Here is a 25,176-nt window from a genome sequence, read left to right as displayed (position 1 = left end):
CCGCCGCCGCCTCGGCGCCCTCCCGCGCCCGCCGCGCCGCCGCCATGGGCCCGCGCCCGCCGCGCCGCCGGGCCGAGGGCAGCTGAAGCTCCGCTCGAAGATGGGCGAGGGCAGAGCAGGGCCCGAGCGCCAGCCCGAGCAGCCCGGGCGCCCCGCGCGCGCCCGCCCGCGCCGCCGCGGGGATGCCCGCGCCCGCCGCCGCGCCCTGAGCGCCTTTGTCTGCCGCCCGCGCCGCCCGCCGCACCACTGGCCTCGCGGGCCTGCGCCGCGGCCGGGGGCGCGCCCATGAAGATGGAGCCGGGCCGGCCGGCCTCCCCGGCGGGCGGCCCGCGCCCCGACCCAGAGCCCGGCGGGCCCGACCGGCCGGGGGCCGCCCCAGCCCCGCGCCGGGCGCTCGGCCCACCGGAGTCCGCGGCCTGCGCCGATGCCGGGGCGGACCTGAGCGCCGGACGATCCCCGGGGCCGGACGGGCGCCCCGAGAGCGCCTGGGCGCTTGCCCCGGGCCCGGGCATGTCTTACCTCCTGCCGGACCAGGCCGCCTGCCGGGACCCCGACCCCGACCGGCAGCTGCCAGAACTCGGCCCGCTTCTTTCCTGGACTGAAGAGCCAGAGGATTACGGACCGCCGGTTTGCCCGGAGAGCGCCTCTCTCCGCGTGCAGGGTTTCAGGCACAGCCAGCACGTGAGGGGCGAGGTCGACTTCTTCCCTGGCTTCCCCTCGCCCGCGGTGGGCGAGCTGACGCTGGACGTGGGTCCCGGGGACCCGGACCGGCCCTCGGACTTCAGCCAGACCTGCCCCCTAACGAGCGAGCCCGCGGCGTGTGCGGAGGACGGCCCCCGCCTTCGAGCCGTGTTCGACGCCCTGGGCGGCGATGGGGACGGCTTCGTTCGCATCGAGGACTTCGTCCAGTTCGCCACGGCCTACGGGGCAGAGCAGGTAACGGGGCGAGCGCTCCCGGGCCCTGCCGTCCGGCAGGTCGGGGAGTGCACGCTTTCTTCCCTTGTGTCCTCAGCTCGGGCTCAATCTCGCTGACGTTCCTTTCCCTCGTCGAGGGAGCTTCTATTCCCGAGATTTACTTTATCTCCTTGCCCCCCTGCCCCCAACCGCGTCCTCCGGAGCCACACAAGCTGGATTTTTCCCAAACGGGGATGAGCTCCTGGCGATATGCTCCTGGCGTGGGGACCTGCCCCCAGGCTGCTTGGTAAAAGGGCCCCCTGAATGAAGACGTGCCCAGCGACTCCCCCAGCTGAGGGCCCAGGGCCGCTTGGCTGAAGTCTTTCGGTCCTTCCCACCGCAGAGGCCAGACTGCGCCTGGTCGCTGAACGTCATGCTAATCCACACACACCTATTTTGAGCACACTTTACTGTGTGTGGTTGGTATATGTCCTGCTTAGGTTCATCTTTTAATGTTTGGGAGACCGTGAACGCTGAAAGTTTTCGCTTCTAACCTTGTGTGCAGAAGGGAAGGGGAATGAGCCAGAGAGCAGGGTGAGGGTACAGACTGAAGCAGAGCTCCATCAGGGCCAGCTCCTCTCCTGTCCGAGAAGTGAGGCGTGTAGACAGGTGATGAGAAGGCACAGTGCAGTGTGTCCGAGGTCGCACCCCACCCGGGGGAGAAGGGGGGCCTCAAGATTTGTCCTTGGCCTGTATTTCAGCACTTAGGCAAGTTTACCTGGAGAGAGACACCATCACGCTTTGTGTTCTGCTGATAACCCGGGAGACATCACAGGTTACTGGTGTTCACTTTTAAATATTTTACTGAAGAGTAGAAAGTCCCTAAAATGCTGATTTGCTAGTTTTTATATTTTATTGATTTCTCACCTTGCAGACATTTGTTAAGTGGGTGTTCAAGTGCACAGTGTGTTTAAGCCTAGAGGTCTTGGGGCATCTTGGTGGCTCAGTTGTTAAGCGTCTGCCTTCGGCTCAGGTCATTTTCCCAGGGTCCTGAGATCGAGCCCCACATCGGGCTCCCTGCTCCGCGGGAAGCCTGCTTCTCCCTCTCCCACTCCCCCTTCCTTGTGTTCCCTCTCGCTGTCTGTCTCTCAAAAATTAAATAAAATCTTAAAAAAAAAAAAAAGCCTAGCGGTCTTTAAGGAAAGAGGTAAAATTGATCCCTTGCTATTTAGGGTGTCAGTTAAAACATGTGGAAACCTTTATAAGGGATCCATGTATCCCCCTGAGTATCCACAGTGTCCCTCGAGCTGTTAGTGTAAAGATCTGGGTCCTCCTGATCACGGCTCCTTGTGCTGAGTTGTCAGCCCGGGAAGATGTGCATGTCTCTGTGGGCATCCTGAATGTTGGGATCAGCGTACTGCTTGTATTTTAGCTCTGTGTCAGAAGACATTGCTGCGACGGGTCTCCCACCTCTTAGTCTAATGGGCACAGAGATATATGACTGACAGTGTCCATATGGGCAGCATGGATTGTGATTGCTGGTCCAGTTTCTTTTCCTGCTTTTCCTTTGTGCCGCTGGGCTAGAGAGTACCCCCTTTTTTTTTTTTTTTTACTAGTGCCTTGTGTCTTTTCTCCAAATAGACCCTTCCTCATTACAGCAGTCAGAGGTGTTAGGGAAATACTGCATTTCTTCTTTATCATAATCTGACTCTGAGAGAGTACTCTGTGGCTTATATGAAGCTTATGAACGTTTTCTCTGGATCATCACCTTTTTCTGAGGCCCTGGTAGGCAGGTGGTTTTCATCTTACTCTACAGGTAAGGAACTGGAAGCCCAGGAAGGCTGAATAATTTTCACAAGCCCTCAGAGATTGTCAGTGCTCTAGCAGGGATGCGCTCATAACCTTTGGGTGGCTCTCAGCTTACTAGATTTGGTCACTAAAAATATTTCCACAAATTTCATGTTACTGACTTCCATAAAATCCTTTTCATTTGAGAAACACCTTTTGTAACTGTCCTTATTGATCACAGTGGGAAAAACTTTGGGTGCTATTTAGGGCTGAGCTTTCTTGTAATCACAAAGTAGAAATTAGTCAAAATTCTTTGCTCTGAAAGCTCCTGGTGGAATTTTAAGATTTTATTTATTTATTGTGGGGAGAGAGAGAGAGTGCGCGTGCTAGAGAGCGAGCTCTCACGAAATGAGGGGGTGGGCAAGGGAGGGCAGGGGGTCCAGCGGGGCTCCATTCTGGGACCCTGAGATCATGACGTGAGCCAAAACCTGAGCCACCCAAGTGCCCCTCTCCTGGTGGAATTTTAAATTTGGGGGCAAAGCCTGGATGACTTGGGGTTTGGTGGCATGGACGTGTGTAGGCAGATCTGTGGCATTGCATCCCTCCTGTCTGCTGACCCAGACTGTGCTGGAAGTAGTGCTGGGTGTGGTTGTCGTAGTACCTGGTCTTGGACGAGCTTCCTGGGATGGTGGAGGAGAGCTCTTGTTTTGAAGCGGATAATTTACAGAGTAATGAAAGGTTGATTTTTGTGCCTGTATAAGCTTTGCTAGCCTTTATTATGACTCAGGAGTACTTTTTCCAGGTCTGATGTCAGAACGCATTATAGAGGAGCAAAGAGAAAAAGTATTCTCTGATAGTGAAGTAGTTTATTTATTTATTTATTATTATTTTTTTTAAAGATTTTTTATTTATTCATTTGAGACAGACAGATACAGAGAGAGAGAGAGAGAGCATGAGCTGGGGGAGAGGCAGAGGGAGAAGGAGAAGCACACTCCCCACTGAGCAGGGAGCCCGACGCGGGGCTCGATCCCAGGATCCTGGGATCATGACCCGAGCCGAAGGCAGATGCTTAACCATCTGAGCCACCCAGGCGCCCCTAGTTTATTTATTTTTAAAGATTTTATTTATTTGAGAGGGAGACAGAGAGCACAGGAGCAGGGGGAGGGGCAGAGGGAGAGGGAGAAGCAGACTCCCTGCTGAGCGCAGAGCCCTTTACCACCACCTGGATCCCAGGAACTACCCTCGCTGCCACCCCCCCAGGTCATGACCTGAGCCAAAGTTAGAGGCTTAACTGACTGAGCTGCCCAGGTGCCCTGATAGTGAAGTAGTTTAAAGAAAACTGAAGAATTCCACCTCGTGATGAGTATTTTTATTTGTTTTTTGTTTTTTTTTTTAAAGATTTTATTTATTTATTTGACAGAGAGAGAGCACAAGTAGGCAGAGTGGCAGGCAGAGGGAGAGGGAGAAGCAGGCTCTCCACTGAGCAGGGAGCCGGACGTGGGGCTCTATCCCAGGACGCCAGGATCATGACCTGAGCCAAAGGCAGACGCTGAACCGACTGAGCCACCGAGGTGCCCTGTGATGAGTATTTTTAAACTTTAAAAAAAATTTTTTTTTATTAAAGATTTTATTTATTTGTCAGAGAGAGAGAGTGCACGCACGAGCACAAGCAGGATGAGCAGCAGGCAGAGAGAGAAGCAGGCTCCCTGCTGAGCAGGGAGCCCGATGCGGGTCTCAATCCCAGGATCCCGGGATCATTACCTAAGCCGAAGGTAGCCACCTAACCGACTGAGCCACCCAGGCGCCCCTATTTTTAAACTAAAATGACTGCCTACTGTGCTCTCTCTATATATCAAATAAGTAAATAAAATCTTTTGAAAAGACAGTTATTAAGCGTCTGTCTTCAGCCCAGGTCATGATCCCAGGGTCCTGGGATTGAGCCCCGTATCGGGCTCCCTGCTCAGCAGGGAGCCTGCTTCTCCCTCCCTCTGCCTGCCTCTCTGCCTACTGTGCTCTCTCTCTCTATATCAAATAAATAGATAAAATCTTTAAATTTTTAAAATGAAAAGTCCTGAACATATACAGAAATAGAGGGAGTAGTTTAGTGAAACCCCCATCCCAAACCGCTGCTCAGTTTCAGCAGTCTTGGTTCGTCTGTGGAGCCCCACTTTCACGCTGTGTAGGAAGTGCATGCCTGACATCACGTCTCATCCATATGTATTTCAGTACGTATCTCTAAAAGATAAGGGTTCTTCTTTAAACATGCGTGATTTTTCAAAAACCCTAGGAAGAGATAAGGTGGATAACAGCAATAAGGACCATAAGTTTCTGTACTTTCCACCTTGAGATTTCAAAATATTGCATGCATGAGACTCTTAACGCTGGTCACATTACTGTCCTTGATGATAGCAACTAGATTATTCTTGATTATTGTCAAATACTCAAAGGTAGCATGTTGAGTAATCTGTTTATGAAGGAAGCATTTTAAATTATTGAAGCTGATTATCTGAATTTTTCATGGCAGCAGCTCGTACTTAGAATACAGATGGCTTTTCTGTCCCTCTTTCTTTAGCAGTGTCATGGTGTGTTTGGCTCTCCTTACATCATCTGGTGGTAGATCAGGTGTGGTGTAACATAACACAGGGCTGGCAAGGAGAAAAAGGACTGCAGTGGAGTTTTCTGGTTCTATCTTACTGAAACAGGAATTCGTAGTCCTGTACACCCAGCGCTAGTTGTCAAGATGGAATAGGTTACTTTTAAGTCCTGGACCGTTTCTGAAGATTATTCCTCTACATGACCCCTTCATACTGAGAGTGATGTAGGAAAGAGTGTTAGGGTTCGAAGCCAACGGCCAAGAAAGAATTCTTGAGACACCTTTGGTGCAAAAAGGTGGTTTTATTAAAGTATGGGGACAGGGCCCATGGGCAGGAAGAGCCTCACCGGGGTCATGAGGAGTGGCCCATTGTATACTTTAAAGTTGGGAGGGGGTTAGGGACAGTGTAAGTCTCTAAGGCATTTGGAAGCAAGGTTTCCAGCACCTTGAGGGGGCTAGCTATTGTTGGGTAAAGGTCATTTATTACTGTCTAATAAAACCTTAGTCATGAGACCCTTCAGATGTATATCGGTGGGCCATATGCTTGGGGGATGATTGCCAACATGTATCTTGAGGGGTAGAGATAAAGGAAGTTTCCAAAGGAATTCTTACATGTTAAAGTAGACTTACAGGGTTTTGGGGGTGGGGTGGGATCAGGCTAGGATTGCCTTTTGCCCTTAGCAAAGTGTCAACATCGAGGCAGTTGAGTCCCTAGAGGAATGTCACTCTGCCTGTTTCAAGGACTTGTCCGTGGGCTGCAGGGAGTTAAGGAAATTTAATAATTTTTCTTCTGCCTGTGTTTCCCACATCAAGAGAGCTGATGCTTTTGTAGCTATGACCAACTCATCCTAAAACAGAATTTGTAAATTCTAAGAGTATTGTAAGAAAGGATTGATTTCTTTTGGCTTTATTTTTCAAAGGAATTAATTATAATTGTAAAGATTATCTCCACATTTTATGGTTACACATATGTAAGTGTTTACATTTTAATAGTCACTGATCCTTTCCAGAGAACCTACACATTGAAATGCTGAATGCCCTTCAGTGACCTTGTAGGCATTGTCCTCTTCAGTGCTTGTATAAGTAGGCTGCTGAGGGAAGTGTTGATGCTCAGGTCTCCCTGCTTCTCATTCCCACACCCCTGCTGGTGAGCAGTTGGAAGTTCCTAGGGGCATGTGGCTGCACCTTTCAGTTGCTTCAGTGTCCTTCCCAGTTTCTTTCCTAGCCTTGAATTTGAGTGTGAGTGTATCTGTGCGTGAGAGAGAGAACGAGCACAGGTGTGTGAGCAGGTGCATGTGGGAGCTAGTGTGGGGTGTGTATGCACAGCTCTGGGTCTGTGTGTTGGATGAATTGCTAAAAGGCAGATGACATTCCTTTCTGTGCTTGGATCACAGGCAACTTTGTTAGTGTCTTAAAATTGCTTTTTTCATATTATAAAAGTAACACATGCTTATTAAAAAATTTGAAAATGCAGAGTGATATGAAACATAAAACAAAAAAATGACCAATAATCCCACTATTCTGAGAAAAACACCTTTCCCATTTTAGTGCATCTCCTTCCAGACTTTTTTGTACACATACACACAGTTTTGTGTATAATTGAGATTACTGAATAGAAGCTAAATTACATTTATAGATGTTCATTATTTAAAAAAATGAAACTGAATTATATCAGTAAGCAAAATAAGAGAAATAAAAATCAGGGACCCCTGAGTGGCTCAGTTGGTTAAGCGTCTACCTTTGGCTCAGGTCATGATCCCGGGGTCCTGGGATCGAGTCCTGCATCGGGCTCCCTCCTCAGCAGGTAGTCTGCTTCTCCCTCTGACTGTCGCTCCCCCTGCTTGTGCTCTCTCTCTCTCTGAGACAAATAAATAAATAAAATCTTAAAAAAAAAAAAGAAAAATCACCTATAATCTCACCTCCCAGAGATAACTACTAAGTATTTAAAATGTAAATTAAAATATATGTAATAAGTGCATCATTGCACAAAAATGGTACAATTCCCATGTCGGTTGTTCTTTTTTTTTTTTTTTTTTTTTAAGATTTTATTTATTTGACAGAGAGAGACACAGTGAGAAAGGGAACACAAGCAGGGGGAGTGGGAGAGGGAGAAGCAGGCTTCCTGCGGAGCAGGGAGCCTGATGCAGGGCTCGATCCCAGGACGCTGGGATCATGACCTGAGCCGAAGGCAGACGCTTAACGACTGAGCCGCCCAGGCGCCCCCCATGTCTGTTGTTCTGAACCCACTTTTTGACCTGTTTTTTGAAATTAAAGATCTCTGATACCAGTTGTCTAAAGGAATCCTAAGGTTTACTTGTTTCCAGGAAGATTCAGAATTGTTAGGGATTATTCCAGCATAGGATCTGACATAGAGGAAGAATTTAATTCCATGTAGACCACCCAGACGAGGTTGTCAAGGGCACCAGGCTGATGAATTGCTTACCTTATTCTGAAAACAGGGTGTAAACATTAGTTATAATTGAAATATCATATGAAAGAGTTTGGCATCCACTGAAGACTGTTGTGTAGCCCTTAAAAGTGATAATTACAAAGTCTCGGAAGTACCTTAGATTAGTGCTTCTATTGCAAATGAATAGAGTGGTATGTAGACCACTGTTATACCTATGTAAAAATTACTCACGTGGAAGAGTCTTGAAGGAAACACTAGAAATTAGTTTTAGTTGTGTGTGTGTGTACGTGTGTACACATGTGTGTATTGGGAAGGTATATTTGTAGTGTCTGTGTCTCTGTCAAATAAAATCTTAGAAAAAAAAGATGCTTGACTGTGCCACCGAGGTGCGCCTATTTATTTTTATTTTTAAAGATTTTATTTATTTATTTGGCAGAGAGAGACACAGAGAGAGAGGGTTCACAAGCAGGGGGAGTGGGAGAGGGAGAAGCAGGCTTCCCGCTGAGCAAGGAGCCCGATGTGGGGCTCCATCCCAGGACCCTGGGATCATGACCCGAGCCGAAGGCAGACGCTGGACAACTGAGCCACCCAGGTGCCCCTAATTTTATTTTTTAAAAGATTTTTTTGTAAGATTTTATTTATGTATTTGACAGAGAGCACAAGCAGGGGGAACGGCAGGCAGAGCGAGAGGGAGAGGGAGAAGCAGGCTTCCTGCTGAGCAGGGAGCCCTATGTGGGACTCAATCCCAGGACCCTGGGATCATGACTTGAGCCGAAGGCAGATGCTTAAGTGACTGAGCCACCAAGGTGCGCCCCTTTTTAAAAATATTTTTAAAATTTTATTTTAGAGAGAAAGAGTGCATGCAGGTGCCAGGGGGGTGGGGGGAGGCAGAAGGAGAGGGAGAGGCAGAGAATCTTAAGCAGATTCCCCACCCAGTGTGAGGCTGGATTCCACAACCCTGAGACCACAACCTGAGCCAAAACCAAGAGTTGGATGCTCAACCAACTGAGCCACCCAGGTGTCCCTAAAGATTTTATTTTTAAGTAATCTCTAAACCCAAATTGGGGTTCAAACTTACCACCCTGAGATCAAGAGTCACATGCTCTACTGACTGAGCCAGCCAGGAGCCCCTGATTAATCATATTTTTAAAGTTAAATGGTAATTTTAATTTTACTAATAGAGTGTTTGAGCTATAATAAAAGGAAGTAAAAGTCCACATTGACTAGAGAGATGAGCAGTTCCTTTGAAAGCCTACTAAAGTACATTTTGAAAAGTCAAGCTAGCGAGAATATTTTTCTACCTTCAAACACAGATGAGGGGTGGTAGATAGCTATGAATTTTGGGTGAGGTCTGAGCAGAGGTAGCCAGTTTCCTGGTTCTCCTCAGAGCACTGATAATGTTTATGGGTTATGGGTGGAATCCGGTCCCTGGTCTTCCTGATTGTATCAGTGCAGGGACCTCAGATTTTCATGTAGAAGATGTGGGAGGGCATAGCCAGCCTAACACCCTCTTATTGAGGGGCTCTCAATGAGATTTTTTATTTTCTATTTTTTATTTTTAGTTTTACTTATTTATTTTTTTGAGAGAGGGAGTGTGAGTGGGGAGGGGCAGAGGGAGAGTGAGAGAGAGAGAATCCTAAGGCAGGCTCCATGCTCAGTGCGGAGCCGGAAGTGGGGCTCGATCTCACAACCCTGAGATGATGACCTGAGCCGAAATCAAGAGTTGGATGCTTAACCAACTGAGCCACCCAGGCACCCCTCAATAAGATTTTTTAAAAACCTGAGGGGCGCCTGGGTGGCTCACTTGGTTAAGCATTTGCCTTCAGCTCAGGTCAATTCCAGGGTCTTGGGATTGAGCCCCAAGTTGGGCTCCCTGCTTAGCGAGGACTCTGCATCTCCCTCTCCCTCTGTCCTTCTCCCCTGCTGGTGCTCTCTCACTCTCAAATAAATAAATAAATAAATAAGAATAACAAAAAATAGGGGCGCCTGGGTGGCTCAGTTGGTTAAGCGACTGCCTTCGGCTCAGGTCATGATCCCGGAGTCCCGGGATCGAGTCCCACATCGGGCTCCCTGCTCAGCGGGGAGTCTGCTTCTCCCTCTGACCCTCCCCCCTCTCATGCTCTCTGTATCTCATTCTCTCTCTCAAATAAATAAATAAAATCTTTAAAAAAAAAAAAAAAGAATAACAAAAAATAAAAAACATATGAGTCACAGATAATGATTCAAAAACTCTTAAAAATCAAAGGGAAGGGGCGCCTGGGTGGCTCAGTCAGTTGGGCGTCTGCCTTCGACTCAGGTCATGATCCCAGGGCCCTGGGATTGGGCCCCACATCAGGCTCCCTGCTCAGCAGAGAGCCTGCTTCTCCCTCTCTGCTGCACCCCATGCTTGTGCTCTCTCTCTGTCAAATAAATAAAATCTTAAAAAAAAAAGAAAAATCAAAGGGAAAAAGACAAAAACCTGGTAGAAAAATGGATAAAAAATATGAAGACATCCCACAGGAAAAGATACATAAATGGCCACTAAACATGTGAAAATATGCTCACCCTCATTCCTAATGAGAAAGATAAATGCAAATTAAAATCACTTAGACACATTTCTCACTCATCATGTTTGCAAAAATGTAAAAGCTTGAACACATTCTGTTGGTGAGGCTGTTGGGAAACAGGCACGCTCTCAGATTGCTGGTGAGGGTGCAGAGTGGTACAGCCCTTATTATCAAGGGGAACTTTGACTTAACTGTCCTCCTCCTAGTGATTTACCCTGAGGATGTACCTCCACAAGTAAAAAATTCCAGATACACGAGGTATTCATTGCAGCATTATCTGTGAATAAAATATGGAAACAATGTAAATGTTCATCCAGGAAGAGTGAGGTCTGTTCCCCTAAGAAGGTGCAGCTGCAGAGATAAAGGGGGAAGGCTCATGTATACTGGCAGGGAGTGATTTCCAAGATGCAGTAAGTCGAAAGAGCATACAAGTTAGTATGCAAAATTCGTGGTAAGAAAGAATAGGTGCTGTGTGATCCCTCTGCTAGGAGGCTCCTAGAGGAGTCAGACCCTAGGGTTGGAAAGGAGAATGGAGCTGCCGGGAAGAGCTGGAGGGGAGTTAGCATTTAATGGGGAGAGTTTCAGTTGGGGCAGTTGGAAAAGTCCCAGAGATGGATGATGGCAATGGCTGTACAACACTGTGAATGTACTTAATGCACAAGATAGGGTTGTATTTTTAAAAATGGTTGATTTATCACAATTTATTTATTATTTATTTATTTATTTATTTTTTTTTTTTTAAGATTTTATTTATTTATCTGAGAGAGAGAGACACAGCGAGAGAGGGAACACAAGCAGGGGGAGTGGGAGAGGGAGAAGCAGGCTTCCCGTGGAGCAGGGAGCCCGATGCGGGGCTCGATCCCAGGACCCTGGGATCATGACCTGAGCCGAAGGCAGACGCTTAACGACTGAGCCACCCAGGCGCCCCTGATTTATCACAATTTAAACAAGAAAAAGAAAAGAGGGATCTGAGGTGCAGAACCCTAAGGGTAGACTTCAGCTCAAATGAAGAGGAATTGACAAGTAGAATTAAGAAACCACACCTCATGGGGCACCTGGGTGGTTCCATTGGTTAAGCATCTGACTCTTTTTTTTTTATTATTTTATTTTATTTTATTATGTTATGTTAATCACCATACATTACATCATTAGTTTTTGATGTAGTGTGCCTTGATTCATCGTTTGCATATAACATCCAGTGCTCCATTCAGTACATGCCTTCTTTAATACCCATCACCAGGCTAACCCATCCCCCCACCCCCCTCCCCTGTAGAACCCTCAAGCATCTGACTCTTGATTTCTGCTCAGGTCATGATCTCAGGGTTGTGAGATTGAGCCCTGGGTCAGGCTCCATGCTCAGTGTGGACTCTGCTTGGATTCTCTCTCTCCTTCTGCCCCTTCCCCTGCTGGCTCTCCTTCTCTCTCTCTCAAAGCAATAAATCTTAAAAAAGGAAAAAAAGAAAGTAACCACACCTCAGAGCGCCTGGCTGGCTCAGTCAGAAGAGTGCGCAACTCTTGATCTCAGGGTCATGAGTTTGAGCCCCATATTGGGTGTAGAGATTACTAAAAATAAATAAAAAAATAAAAAAAGAAAGAAAGAAAGAAACTACACCTCATGACCCCCCAGACCAGGCCTTTTCTCCTCACCTGTCCTCCTGGTTTGGTATTCAAGATCCTCAGCCCATCTGAAGTTTTTATATTCACAGGCTCCAGGACAGGGCTGGGCTAGCAGGATCTGGCTGTAAGGAGTTGAGGGTTAGAGAGGGAGGAAAGAATGCAAAATTAGGAAGAAGAGCAAATAAAATGTATATATTTGTTTCTTTTTGCAAAAAGAAACACAGGAAGGATAGGCAAGGAACTAATTTAAATAATTTACCCAAGTGGGTGGGGACAGGGTTTAAGGTATATGGATGGGACTGAAACTTGTCTGAGTCTGCCTTTTTATTATCTTTGACTTTTTTTTTTTTAAGATTTTATTTATTAGACAGAGAGAGAGAGTGCACAGGAGAAGGGGGAGGGTCATAGGGAGAAGCAGACTCCCCCCTGAGCAGGGAGCCTGATGCAAGGCTTGATCCTGGGATCCTGGGACTCTGGGATCATGACCTCAGCTGAAGGCAGACGCTTAACTCATGGAGCCACTCAGATGCCCTTATATCCTTGACTTTTGAGTCATCCAAATATTCTACATACTCAAAAACAAATTAAGATAACAATGATAGAAAATCAAATTGAATTCAAGTAGAAACAAATGAACCTGGAAGTATATCGAATTAATAACATAATCATATAGGAAAGATTAATTCAAGTCCCATGAACACAGTACTCTGTATACCTTTAGTGGGTTATATTCAAAAGAAAAAAAGAGCTACAAAGAAACATTATAAAGTAGGTTAGTTGATAGATCAACGCAGTAGTTTGAAATCACTTTGGGTGTGTGTCGGATAGAGCAAATGAGTATACTGGTGCTGGGAATCAGGCTTCTCCAGGAGAAAGGAGATAAAAATACGGTATGGAAAAGGTGAGGGAGAACCCTGTTGTCTTGGAAGATAAACTGAGGGTATCAGTAGGAAGACATGATTTAAAAAATAATCTAGCTCTGTCCTCAGAGAGGGTCTAGGAGCAGTGACATCCCAGTAGCAGAGGGTATACCTAGCCCCCAGATCATGGTTGCAAACACCATTTCCCACTGAAGGAACCAGGGATCCTCAGAGAAATGCCTTATTTCAGGTTTAAGGCGGGCAAAATTTAATGTGAGCCTGGATTAATCTTGTACCAGAAAGCAAGGAAGTGTTCAAAAATTGATGGGGACATGTCAAAAATGGAGCAGCTTGAATGGGTTCCCAGTGGGCAAATCTGGGACATTTGGAGCGTCAAAAAAGAGTAGTGATGATAAAGGGTACATTGAATTTAAAAAGTGTATGGCACACAGTGAGTAAAAACCAGTCCTAGTGATACCCTAAAGGAGGTGCGTGGTTCCTTACAGACAAATGCCCTTCAAAGTAGAAAGTGACAGATTTAGAGATCCGTGGGTGGTTGTTTTCTGAATTGGTGTTTTGTGACGACCAAGGTAATAATTGATTCAAGTGAGGATCATCAGTGGTTGTTAAAAACCATGGTGTAAACATTTGAGGGGGAGGGGATGCAGGGACCACACATTCCGAAGTGTCATTCCACAGGTGATTGATCCAAATGGAAGAAGAGAGCTTTACACTGGAGAAATTTGTCTGATTCTGCCTTGACCAGGTCTGGTCAAACTCTGACTTCCCAGTAATGGAGATGACGTGCCTCTTGATGGGATGCAGTGGGACGGTCAACATTCTTGCCAAAAGTGTTTAACCTGAGTCAAATAATGAGAAGTAACCAGACAACCCAGACTGTAGGGCCCTCGACAGTTGCCTGGACACTTGAAAATATGTCATAAGAAGGGTTGGGGACCCTTCTCGACTGAGGACATGAACGAATTGTGACAACTAATGCCTGGTTCTCAAAAGGAAGCAAGACAACTGTGAAGGCCATTGTTGGAGTAAGTGGGGAAATTTGAAGATAGATGATTACTTGATATCAGTGGTGTCAATGGTTTTGTGTAGGAAATAGATGCTGGAGGTTTAGGGAGGTGTCATGATGTCTGAAGCTTATTTATTTATTTATTTTTAAAGATCTTATTTTTAAGTGATCTCTGTATGCATTGTGGGGCTTGAACTCACGACCCTGAGATTGAGAGTTGCACGCTCTACCGACTGAGCTGGCCAGGTGCCCCTCCGCAGCTTAGTTTTAATAGTTCCACAAAAAAAGTGCACGTGTGTAGAAAGAGGTAGGAAGCAGATGCGGAAGGACTTTGGTAATTGGTGCATGTAGAGGAGGGTTATCAGATGTTCTTTGTGTTCTTTAAACTTTACAGTGGGTTCAACATACTTCAAAATAAAAAGAAAGAATACAATATGGGAAGTTCATTGATGGTAACCTGTACTTCATCTTGTAGTGTATGTTAGATTGTGTGGCTTTTATCGATCTTAACAATAATCAGAAACCAAAACCCTTGTTCTCACATAAGTAACAGGAATGTTCCACATGGACACAGGTTCACTGGTTAGTAACTCAATACCCAGGGCAGTGCTTGTTGATTCATAGATGGCACAGGGTTCGAGATTACCCTTCCTTTTGACACGGGGGTTGAAATGGGAGGTTAAGAATAGCTGTATATGGCCCAGAAATGGACCCTCAACTCTATGGTCAACTAATTTACGACAAAGCAGGAAAGAATGTCCAATGGAAAAAAGACAGTCTTTTCAACAAATGGTTTTGGGAAAATTGGACAGCAACATGCAGAAGAATGAAACTGGACCATTTCCTTACACCACACACAAAAGTAGACTCAAAATGGATGAAAGACCTAAATGTGAGACAGGAATCCATTAAAATCCTTGAGGAGAACACAGGCAGGAACCTCTTCGACCTCAGCCGCAGCAACTTCTTCCTAGAAACATCGCCAAAGGCAAAGGAAGCAAGGGCAAAAATGAACTAGTGGGACTTCATCAAGATAAAAAGCTTCTGCACAACAAAGGAAACAGTCAGCAAAACCAAAAGACAACCAACAGAACGGGAGAAGATATTTGCAAATGACATACCAGATAAAGGGCTAGTATCCAAAATCTATAAAGAACTTATCAAACTCAACACCCAAAGAACAAATAATCCAATCAAGAAATGGGTAGAAAACATGAACAGACATTTCTGCAAAGAAGACATCCAAATGGCCAACAGACACATGAAAGAGTGCTCAACATCACTCAGCATCAGGGAAATCCAAATCAAAACCACAAGGAGATACCACCTCACACCTGTCAGAATGGTTAAAATTAACAAGTCAGGAAACGACAGATGTTGGCGAGGATGCGGGGAAAAGGGAACCCTCCTACACTGTTGGTGGGAATGCAAGCTGGTGTAGCCACTCTGGAAAACAGTATGGAGGTTCCTCAAAAAGTTGAAAATAGAGCTTCCCTATGACCCAGCAATTGCACTACTGGGTATTTATCCCAAAGATATAAATGTAGTGATCCGAAGGGGCACGTGCACCCCGATGTTTATAGTAGCAATGTCCACAATAGCCAAACTATGGAAAGAGCCCAGATGTCCATCGACAGATAAATGGATGAAGATGTGGTGTATATAATAATACAATGGAATATTATGCAGCCATCAAAAAATGAAATATTGCCATTTGCAACGACATGGATGTAACTAGAGGGTTTTAGGCTAAGTGAAATAAATCAATCAGAAGGACAATTAAATGATCTCACTGATATGCGGAATTTAAGAAACAGGGCAGAGGGTCTTAGGGGAATAGAGGAAAAAAATGAAGCACGATGAAAGCAGAGAGGGAGACAAACCGTAAGAGACTCTTAATCTCAGGAAACAAACTGAGGGGTGCTGGAGAGGGGAGGGAGGTGGGAGGGATGGGGTGGCTGGGTGATGGACATTGAGGAGAGTATGTGTTGTGGTGAGCGCTGTGTATTGTGTAAGACTGATGGATCACAGACCTGTACCCCTGAAACAAATAATACATTAATGTGTTAATTAAAAAAAGGAATAGCTATATATGAAACCATATTCTTATTTATTAAGGGATGTAAGTATCTTGTTTTAGTGTATAGATTCCCTCAAAAGGAAATTGAGAAAGAGCTCTCTTTTCCCTTCCCTATTGACAGTATTCAAATGGATAAATAAATGTTTGAATAAATGTGAAGGGAGCTTAGGAATACTTAGGGTGCCTAAAAATTAATTTCCTGTTTGTGACTGGACCTGTTACCACTGCCAGTGAGGTAGGAAGCATGTCCATATGGTTAAATGTGTACTGTGACCTTTTAGTAATGATCAGTCCTTGCTGAGCTTGTTGGATCACTGGTTTGTAAATTGAGACACTGCACACTGTTAAATGTTGTTGAGACCCATAAAGAGCTTCTGTTTATGTGAGTTTTATCTATTGATCTTGACTCTCTTAAGAAAGTGAAGCTAAAAGAAATCTGAAATATGTTTTTATTTGGGTCGATTAAAAATAATCCCTTACATGTTAACATTAATGACATTTTTTATGAAAGATACTAGTTTCTAAAATAGTGAGAAGAGTGGCATTGTTTTACATTTTTGCAAGTCTCTTAAATGTCTGACTTGATCGAAGAGAACTGGATTCTTACATCTATTTCTGTGAGCAATCTGTTGTGTCATGTAGCCTGTGGAAAACTCTGCTCTGCATTCATGAGAGTGAGATGAAAGAAAGCAAAGAATGTCTTGGAGTGTCATGAACCTCGTTTGATCTTGCTGAGCACCCGGGACATCAGGGTCCCCAGGACCCCTGACCACTGGTTGAGAACAGGTATTTTAACTGCTGAAGTGCCCACCTTGTCGCCTGAGCTCACATGCTTGCACACATCAGAATCACCTGGAGATCCTGTTAAAGCTGACTGCTGGGCCCACCACAGAGTGTCTGGTTTGTCTTGTCTGAGTGGGGTCTGCTAAGAACTGTGTTTCTGACCTGTTCCTGGTAATGCTGTTACTCCTGGTCCTGCGGTCTCAGCCAGAGAGCTGCTATTCTCCTTTTTTTTTTTTTTAAGATTTTATTTATTTATTTGAGAGGGAGAGTGAGAGAGAGTGAGAGAGCATGGGGGGGAGGGGCAGAGGGAGAAGCAAACTCCCTGCTGAGCAGGGAGCCCACCCAGGGCTGGATCCTGGGACTCCTGGATCATGACCTGAGCCGAAGGCAGACGCTTCACCAACTGAGCCACCCGGGTGCCCGAGAGCTGCTATTCTTGAGAGTTTTGAAAAAGGCCCATCTCAACATCTCAACATCACTCTCCCTTGCTCTGCTGTGTTTATTCTGACATTAATTTCACAAATGCTTACTTGGGGCTGCCTGTACTGGACCCTCAGGAGGCCTCAGGGCTGCCCTCTGTCCTCACTGCTGTCTGTCTGGTAGAAAAGCAGAGAAGAAGCCAGGACCCATCATACTGAGAGGTCCACATACCTTGGCCCATTCTTCCTTTTTTTTTTTTTTTTTTAAAGATTTTATTTATTTGAGAGAGAGCACAAGCACGGGGAAGGGCAGAGGGAGAAGCAGGCTCCCCGCCGAGCAGGGAACTGGACGAGGGGCTTGATCCCAGGACCCCGGGATCATGACCTGAGTGGAGGGCAGACACTTAACTGACTGAGCCACCCGGGTGCCCTGGCCCATTCTTCTTGACACATCCCTGCTACTCTATAGTCTCAGTTTGCTCTGCTGTTTTTTAGTACTTACTTTAATTTTATCTTTCAGTTTAATTTTACTTTTTGTCGTGTGTGTAGTTTAAACAGTCCAGTAGTGTCTGTGCACCGCAGAGCAAGAGGAAGCTGCAGGCTCCTCACCACCCTTCCTCCCACCCCCGGCTCTTTCCTTCTCCTGTTGTTTTCCCCAGTTTTAGGTAGTTTCTAGTAGTTTCTATTGACTTTGTCTTGTGGAAGGTACACCCACAGTACTTTCCTTCCGTCTCCTCCATTCTTCCATGTAGTTAATCCTGATCTGGGTTGAATAGGCACTCAGTGTTTGTCGTGATTGCAGATATTCTTCATAGCTGACCCATGGAGTGTGCGGCAATTACATTTCCTCTCTAATGCAACCTCTGGCTTTTCCTGGAATCTGTACATTTTCACTTGTTCAGTCTTCTGTGCACCCACCAGCAGTTCTCTCCTGTCTGCTGGGGTCTCACCATGCAGCACGAGCCCTTGGACTTCCAGTGTTGTGTCCTGGCCCCGGTTCTCGTGCTGGGGCTCACCTCCCCGCTGCCGGGCTGGTGTCCTGCTTCGGGAGCACCTCTGCTAGTCTGTCCCGACTCGGCCTCCTGCCTGAAGTTCCACGTCAGATCCTCACCCAGGTTTTTCTTTTCAGGTATGACACCTGATGCCCTTTCCACTTCCTGTGCTTTGCTTGGTCATCTGGCAGTCCCTCTGTGGCCATTACATCACTGTGTTCTTTCTCCCAGTGAGTGCCCACTTGTCCACCCGTGTGCATCTTCCAGAACATCAGGGCCTCTCCTCTGGAACAGAGCAGTGTTCTTCCAGTGGACTTTCTGGAGGGAGTGGAGAGAAGCTTGTGTCTTCACCCCGTTGAACGCTGTCCTCCACGTCTGTCAGAGCAGCCTTAGTGCATCTCCCCCTGGCCTCACCATTGTCCTGTGTTGTGAGCAGGGCAGGCCTTGTTAGCCTCACACAGCTGGGGGACAGCTCTGCGGCACTGTGGGAAATCTGTATCAACAAGTGATTTGGTTTAGCTTGCCTTATCTTGCATTTTGTGTGTGTAAGTTTTCGTATTTTGACAAAGTCCACGTAGATGAAATTAGGTTCTCGTAGCCCTAGAATATTCCATTACGTTGATGTACTGGGCATTTATTTTTCGTTTTTCTGTCCTAGGAGTAGTGCCACTATACCTCCGGCTATACAGATTACTTGTCACATACCTGACTTCTAGCAGGACTTCATTTTTGTGCTGGGCTTCGGACTTGTTGATATTTAGAAGGGATTCAGTCAGGCCTTCTTAGCATTCGAGAGTGTTTCTGTGGCACCCAGAGTAGGTACTAGAGGGACGAGGCAGAGCGTCCTTGGCTGTGCTTCTGGAAGTCGCTCCTCTGTTTCAGCAGAAGCTTCCTGTTACTCCTCTGGAATGTGGCCCCTGAAAGACGAGAAGCCGCAGTGCAGCCTGCGGTCCCTGCCCCTGTGATTGCAGGGCCCAGTGTGGCCCCGGGGGTGCACGCGTGATGCTGGGGGCTGAGTGCCTGTGAGCTGCTGTTTGAGGGAGACGGCCTGTGGCCAGTGGCCTGCTGGCCAGGTGTCGCTGGCAGTAGTGCCCTCCCGTGTTCAGTTACGTCAGGGCCTTTGTCCATCCCTCACCTGCATGTTGCAGGCGTTCACGGAAACGCAGTGGTGTTGTCGGAGCCTTGGAGTCAGGCCCAGCGTCTTGCCGCTCTGCCAGTGTGCGTGCGTGCTGGTGTCGATGGAGCACCCTCCGTGTGCCCGCCACTGTCACGGGTGCTGGGGACAGACGGTGAGCAAGACTGGCACATTTCCCGTCCTTTCTTAAGATTTTACACAGTAATTGCCAGCACTGCAAGCTAATACAAATGCTGCGAAAGAAAAGCAGAGACGGGCGCCTGGGGGGCTCAGCCGTTGCGCATCTGCCTTCGGCTCAGGTCATGATCCCAGGGTCCTGGGATCAAGCCCCACATCGGGCTCCCTGCTAGGCGGGAAGCCTGCTTCTCCCTCTCCCACTCCCCCTGCTTGTGTTCCTGCTCTCCTGTGTCTCTGTCAAATAAATAAATAAAATCTTTAAAAAAAAAAAAGAAAAGCAGAGATTATTTGAGGTTGTGTGACAGGGAACCCGACCTAGTTAGGAAAGTTTCCCTCAGGGGAGTCTTATCTTTTTTTTTTCTTTCTGGTAACTTTTAAGCTGACATCCTGAAGCTGAGTAGAATTAGTGAAGCAAAGGGTGGGAGAGGAAGGGGGGGGTCCCAGGTGGAGGTGCAGTGGGGAGAGTCTTGAGTGGGAGGAAAGAGGGCACTGAGCTGGAGGGGCGGGGGCCTGCAGTCCCAGAGTCTCTGGAACACGTTAAAGGGCTTAAGTGGTAGGGGTAGGTGACAGGATCTATTGTTTAGAAAAAGGGCTCAGTTTGGAGAGGGCAGGAGTGGTTGGGGGAGAGCCACTGCTTGGAGGAGGTGGAGGGGGTGAGTGCACGTGCTAAAAGACACAAGGCGGGGGCGGGGGGGGGTGCAGTGACGGAGTGACTCCTGGGCTGAATGTAGGTGTGGGAGAGGCAGGAGGGCCTGGGCCTTGCTGGGTCTCAAGTCTGGGTGTGTGGGGATGGGAGGAGGCAGTGGGGAGGTGGGAGCCCTATTTCTGGACATACCATGGGTCGTGCAGTACTCTCTGGGCCTGGGGCTGGAGAAGAGGCCTCGGCTGGAGATACAGTCTGAGTTCAGCAGTGGGAGGGGAACAGTCCTTGCCTCCAGGAATAAAGGACATGTGTCATCTCACGCAGGACAGGCCCTAGGTGGGTGACTCCTGACAGCCTCGTTCTGTCTGGTCTGACCCTATCTATTCCGCTCTGCAAGCTGGCCATTCTCTTCATGGTCCTGGCTGTGGCAGCCGAAAGAGGATCTTTTCCCTGGGTCTCTGTTTAAGAAACTCCCCTGCAGTTTCCCAGGCCCATGGACCCCCCACCCCTTCATTAGCCATGTTTGTGGGGGTTGGGGGGTTGGGGGGGTGGGGAGCCCAGTCGTCACAGTTGGCCTGAGCAGTGCTTCCCCAATTGCAGTCCCTGGATCAGCAGCAGCATTGCCCCGGGGGTGGTTAGGAATGCAGCATTCACCTTGAGTGTGAGGACAGTCAGCCTTCCCTGCTGGGGCCTCTCCTCCCGTCCAACACTCTGATCTCCCTCCCCTGTTTTACTCTTTTCCTTAGCACTTAGCACTGTCTGGCAGATTCCATATTTTACTTACTCTGTTTGTCATCTCTGTCTGTCTCTGTTCCTACCCATGTGCTGCAAAGGTGCCCAGCAGGCCTGGCATGTAGTAGCACTCCTAGATATTTGCTGAATTGAATGAATAAAGGAAGGATTGAGGTCTGTTGGCAAGGAAAAAGAGGGGAGTGGTGTTGGAAACCAGCCAGCGGTGACCAGTGGTGCCCATGTAGAGACACCAGCGGAGACCTTGGGAGAACACCAATGATAAGGTCCAGTGGGAGGTGTGGGGCATGCAGGGGACAATGAGAGGGGGAAGGCTGAAGGACAGAGGGTGGTAGTTATTTTAAGATAGGCTAGGGGCCCTGGCAGGTCTCAGCTGCTCTAGGCCTCTCTAAATGAGGACCCTAGGGGAACCTGATTCTTAGGTGGTTTTGAGCAATGAACTGGCAGGTATAGCACTTCAAGCCCTTCCTGACATCTGGGGAGTGCTGTTTATGTACTTATTTTATATATACATATATGTACGTATATATTTAAGTTTACTGACTATTATTTTTCTAGTAATCTCTGCACCCAACGTGGGGCTCGCAGTCATAACCCCGAGATCAAGAGTTGCATGCTCTATCGACTGAGCCAGCCAGGTGTCCCTTGAGGAGTGCTCTTCATTTAAAGAATAAGTCAGCGTGATTGAGGGCTCACTGTGTGCAAAGCCATGTTCTTTGGACTTTAATTCCCTTTCGGACACCCTAGGGGAACTTTAGAATGAACTGCATGTGTGTTTGTGGTTCATGACTCCAGAACTTGGCCCTAGGGTGACATGGGGTTACCTGAAGCCGTGTGCACCACAGGTTGTCCGCTGTGTACTAAGTTCCGTGCTGGCTTTTTGTGGGAGTTGCCAAAAGAAATTAGGAAACACCTCTCCCCCCTCCTAGGAGTTAATGGTTTGGGGCTGTTTGAATTGGGGTGGGAGGAGTAAATACTTCCTGTCTTTTAAAGGGGGGCTCTGTTTCTTGTCTGTGGCTTTTTGCATGTTTGTTTTTGCCATGTCTGGTTATCTAGGACCCTCTGACAGATCAGACTCTATTTTTCCTTTTGTTGTTTCCTGTTTAATTTTTGTTGTGTGAAAAACATTTATTCTCCCTCTTAGGAATCTCGCGTTCTGTAGGTGTGAGTAGCATTTTCAGTGTTATCCTCTCATTCCCTAAATATAGGCATGCTGTGAAAACATGGTGCATTTACTTGGTTGTGTGTTATATGTTCTAGTGTGTTATTTATATATATTACATGACATGGTGAGCTTGTAGATAGTGTCCAAAATTGGAAAATGTTTTTAGACCATAAGTTTCTGTGTTCTTTTTCTTATTGAAGACTAAGTGGCTTAAAACACTTGGGATGGATTCCATCTTGGGCGTGAAACTGCTGTCTGTGTGAATCAAAAGTACAGAGGAGGTTGGGCCAGGGCAGCTTCCTTCCCCTTCCTCCCCTTCTTCCTCCCCCTTCCTCCCCCTTCCTCCCTCTTCCCTCCTTCTTCCTCCCCCTTCCTCCCCCTTCCCCCTTCTTCCTCCCCCTTCCTCTACCTTCCCCCCTTCTTCCTCCCTCTTCCTCCCCCTTCCTCCCCTTCTTCCTCCCCTTCCCCCCTTCTTCATCCCCCTTCTTCCTCTCACTTCCTCCCCCTTCCTCCCCCTTCCTCCCTTCTTCCTCCCTCTTCCTCCCCCTTCCTCCTCCTCCTTCCTTTCTCTTCCTGTCCCCCTTCTTCCCCAGGACCACATAACGCGGTTGTTCTCTGTAGGCCTGGCTGGCATCTTAATTTCCCAAAGAATGTTCTCTGCGGAAAGAGAGCACCTTGCTTTGCCTCCAGCATCCTGCCTGTTGTCTCTCAGGTTAGAGATATGCCTTCCTCACAAAGACTTTCAGAAGACACAGTGAGGCCTTTTTATCTTTTAAGGGAAGAAAGGCTGCCTTCTGCAAAAGCGGTGTGCTGAATCTGGGGATGTCAGGGCCTGAGACCAGCCACATCAGGGGAAGCCATCTGTTGATGGGGAAGGAGGCTCCCTTCTGCCCCTTGGCACAGCTGGAGAGCTGAAAGGTGAGGCAGGGCATGGGGAGGTAAGAACAGGCACTCCGTCCATACCCACCCACCTTCTTCCTCATCCAGCCTCCTTTATTTTTTTTATTTTTTATTTTTTTTAAAGATTTTATTTATTTATTTCACAGAGAGAGACACAGCGAGAGAGGGAACACAAGCAGGGGGAGTGGGAGAGGGAGAAGCAGGCTTCCCACGGAGCGGGGAGCCCGATGTGGGGCTCGATCCCAGGACCCTGGGATCACGACCTGAGCCGAAGGCAGACGCCTAACGACTGAGCCACCCAGGTGCCCCCAGCCTCCTTTAGAACGAGGGAGATCATCTTGGGTTGATATTCCTCATAGCTAAAGTCATATTTATTTGTCCATTATTAAAAAAACAAATCTTCTAGGGGCGCCTGGGTGGCTCAGTTGTTAAGCATCTGCCTTTGGCTCAGGTCATGATCCCAGAGTCCTGGGATCGAGCCCCGCATCGGGCTCCCTGCTCCGCGGGAAGCCTGCTTCTCCCTCTCCCACTCCCCCTGCATGTGTTCCCTCTCTTGCTGTCTCTCTCTCTGTCAAATAAATAAATAAAATCTTTAAAAACAAACAAACAAACAAATCTTCTAGAAATGCATACCCCAGGACATGAAATCTTCCCCAGTCTCACTTGGCAACGGGAGTGTGTTCTCACTTGGATGCATCTCACTCTCTGCATGTCCACCCCCCAGTAAAGTGCTGCTGATTAATTTAAAGGCCCATGTGTAGACAAGTGACAGAATAAATGATGTATTTGAAATGTCCTGTAATAGTAGTAAAAATAATCCCTTATTCCTGACACTCTGTGGTTTCCACCACAAATTGATTTCACATACATGAGCCCTGATGTGAGCTGGGACTCAGACAGTTGGTGCCACTGTCACCCAGCCTGGAGCGCTTTGCCCTGCGTGGCTTGGACGTCCTGCCGTTCAGCAAACCCGCGCTTGCCTCCACACACCCAGGCCCCATCCCCTCTTCCCACCATGGAGTAACGCCGTCTTTGAGTGACAGGTGATCAGGCATGTGGTTTTGACTTGTGTGCCCCCTATGTGACACTGCTGTTTGGAAGTGGGTTGATAATCCTGCTGGTCTCTGTCTTGGGGGCAAGTTTGGGGATGGCAGTGGAAGCTACAAATGGAAGCCAGGTCTTTGGCTCCTTTAGCCCTATTCCCTGTCTCATTGCACACAGCCCTCCCGGGATTGGAGGACTGTAACCTCAGACTGGGAGCCTTGTTTGACAAACAGCTCTGAGGGGGCCAGAAAGACAGTTGGTGAGAGAGGCTGAATTTGGACCTGGAACTGTCTCTGTGGAGGGTGCCTGCTGGGTCCTGTCCCCTGTCTAGCTTTTCTCAAGGAGAAACTCCGGGGACAGGATGGGTGCGGCTACACAGGTCTCCCCCTTTCATTCTGGAGCCTTTGATCACTTTCCGGAAGGCTGGCCTGTGTGCAGGAGCTGCTGTCTCCCCTGCTCAGCTCTGGTACACTCGAGGTGTTCGGACGCTGTCGCGGATTTCTCCTTCTGGAGCGGTCCTTTTTGCTAAGCTGCTGGAAAGTGCAGACATGTGATTGGTAGAAGGTGTTTTTCATCTGTGCTTGGGTTTCAAGGGCAGCTCCCATGAGCGACCCTCCGTGGGCAAGAGCCTGGTTCCACCCGGCTGCTTCATCGGGTCGCTCTCTGAACATAGTGACGGGTGGTCAGTCTCTCTTGTGGGTGTGATTCTGAGATGAGCTGTGCAGGTGTCTGTCTGTCCTCCCATTCTTGTCGTGCTCCTCCTGCTTGTTTGCAGTGTCATTTCATTCCAGCATAGGCTGTGTTGGGTCATGTTACTAGAACCCAGGAAAAACAAGGCGGAATTTTTTTGCTGTAGGAAACAAAAAGCCCTTTTGTGAGAGTTCTTCCTTATCAAGGTGGTTCATGCTGGCTGGTGAGGCGAGAAAGGCCACCAAGTCCCAGACATTTTCCTCCTGGTGATTTTATTTTTATTTTTTAAATTTTTATTATTTTTTTAAAGATTTATTTATTTGACAGAGAGAGACACAGCGAGAGAGGGAACACAAGCAGGGGGAGTGGGAGAGGGAGAAGCAGACTCCCCGCTGAGCAGGGAGCCCAATTGGGGGCTCGATCCCAGGACCCTGGGATCATGACCTGAGCCAAAGGCAGATGCTTAATGGCTGAGCCACCCAGGCGCCCCGGTGATTTTTTTTTTAAAAACCCCCTTCAAGGAGCCCGCCTTATACATTTCATAAGATGTACCGGTTAGTGAGGCTTAATCAGCGCTTAGAGAGCATTTGGCTTTCTCTTTTACCAAAGAACTTTCTAGTAGGAGGAATCTTAGCATTTGTGATGTGTGAATCTAGAACCTGT

General features: G+C 47.6%; 1 protein-coding gene across 1 annotated transcript in view; it reads left to right on the top strand.

Moving 5' to 3' along the window:
• Positions 1 to 109: 109 nt before the first annotated feature.
• RAB11FIP3 (RAB11 family interacting protein 3) overlaps positions 110 to 25,176 on the top strand; it is an 85,715-nt gene continuing 60,648 nt past the window's right edge. Inside the window, exon 1 of the mRNA XM_036083487.2 lies at positions 110 to 936. Within this exon, the coding sequence (XP_035939380.2) occupies positions 286 to 936 (651 nt within the window). The 5' untranslated portion in view covers positions 110 to 285. The remainder of the gene's footprint in view (positions 937 to 25,176) is intronic.

Source organism: Halichoerus grypus, chromosome 6 (genome assembly GCF_964656455.1).
Source record: "Halichoerus grypus chromosome 6, mHalGry1.hap1.1, whole genome shotgun sequence".
Classification (NCBI taxonomy): Eukaryota; Metazoa; Chordata; class Mammalia; order Carnivora; family Phocidae; genus Halichoerus; species Halichoerus grypus.
The sequence above is the reverse complement of the archived record's forward strand: the minus strand, read 5'-3'. Positions and strand labels throughout refer to the sequence as shown.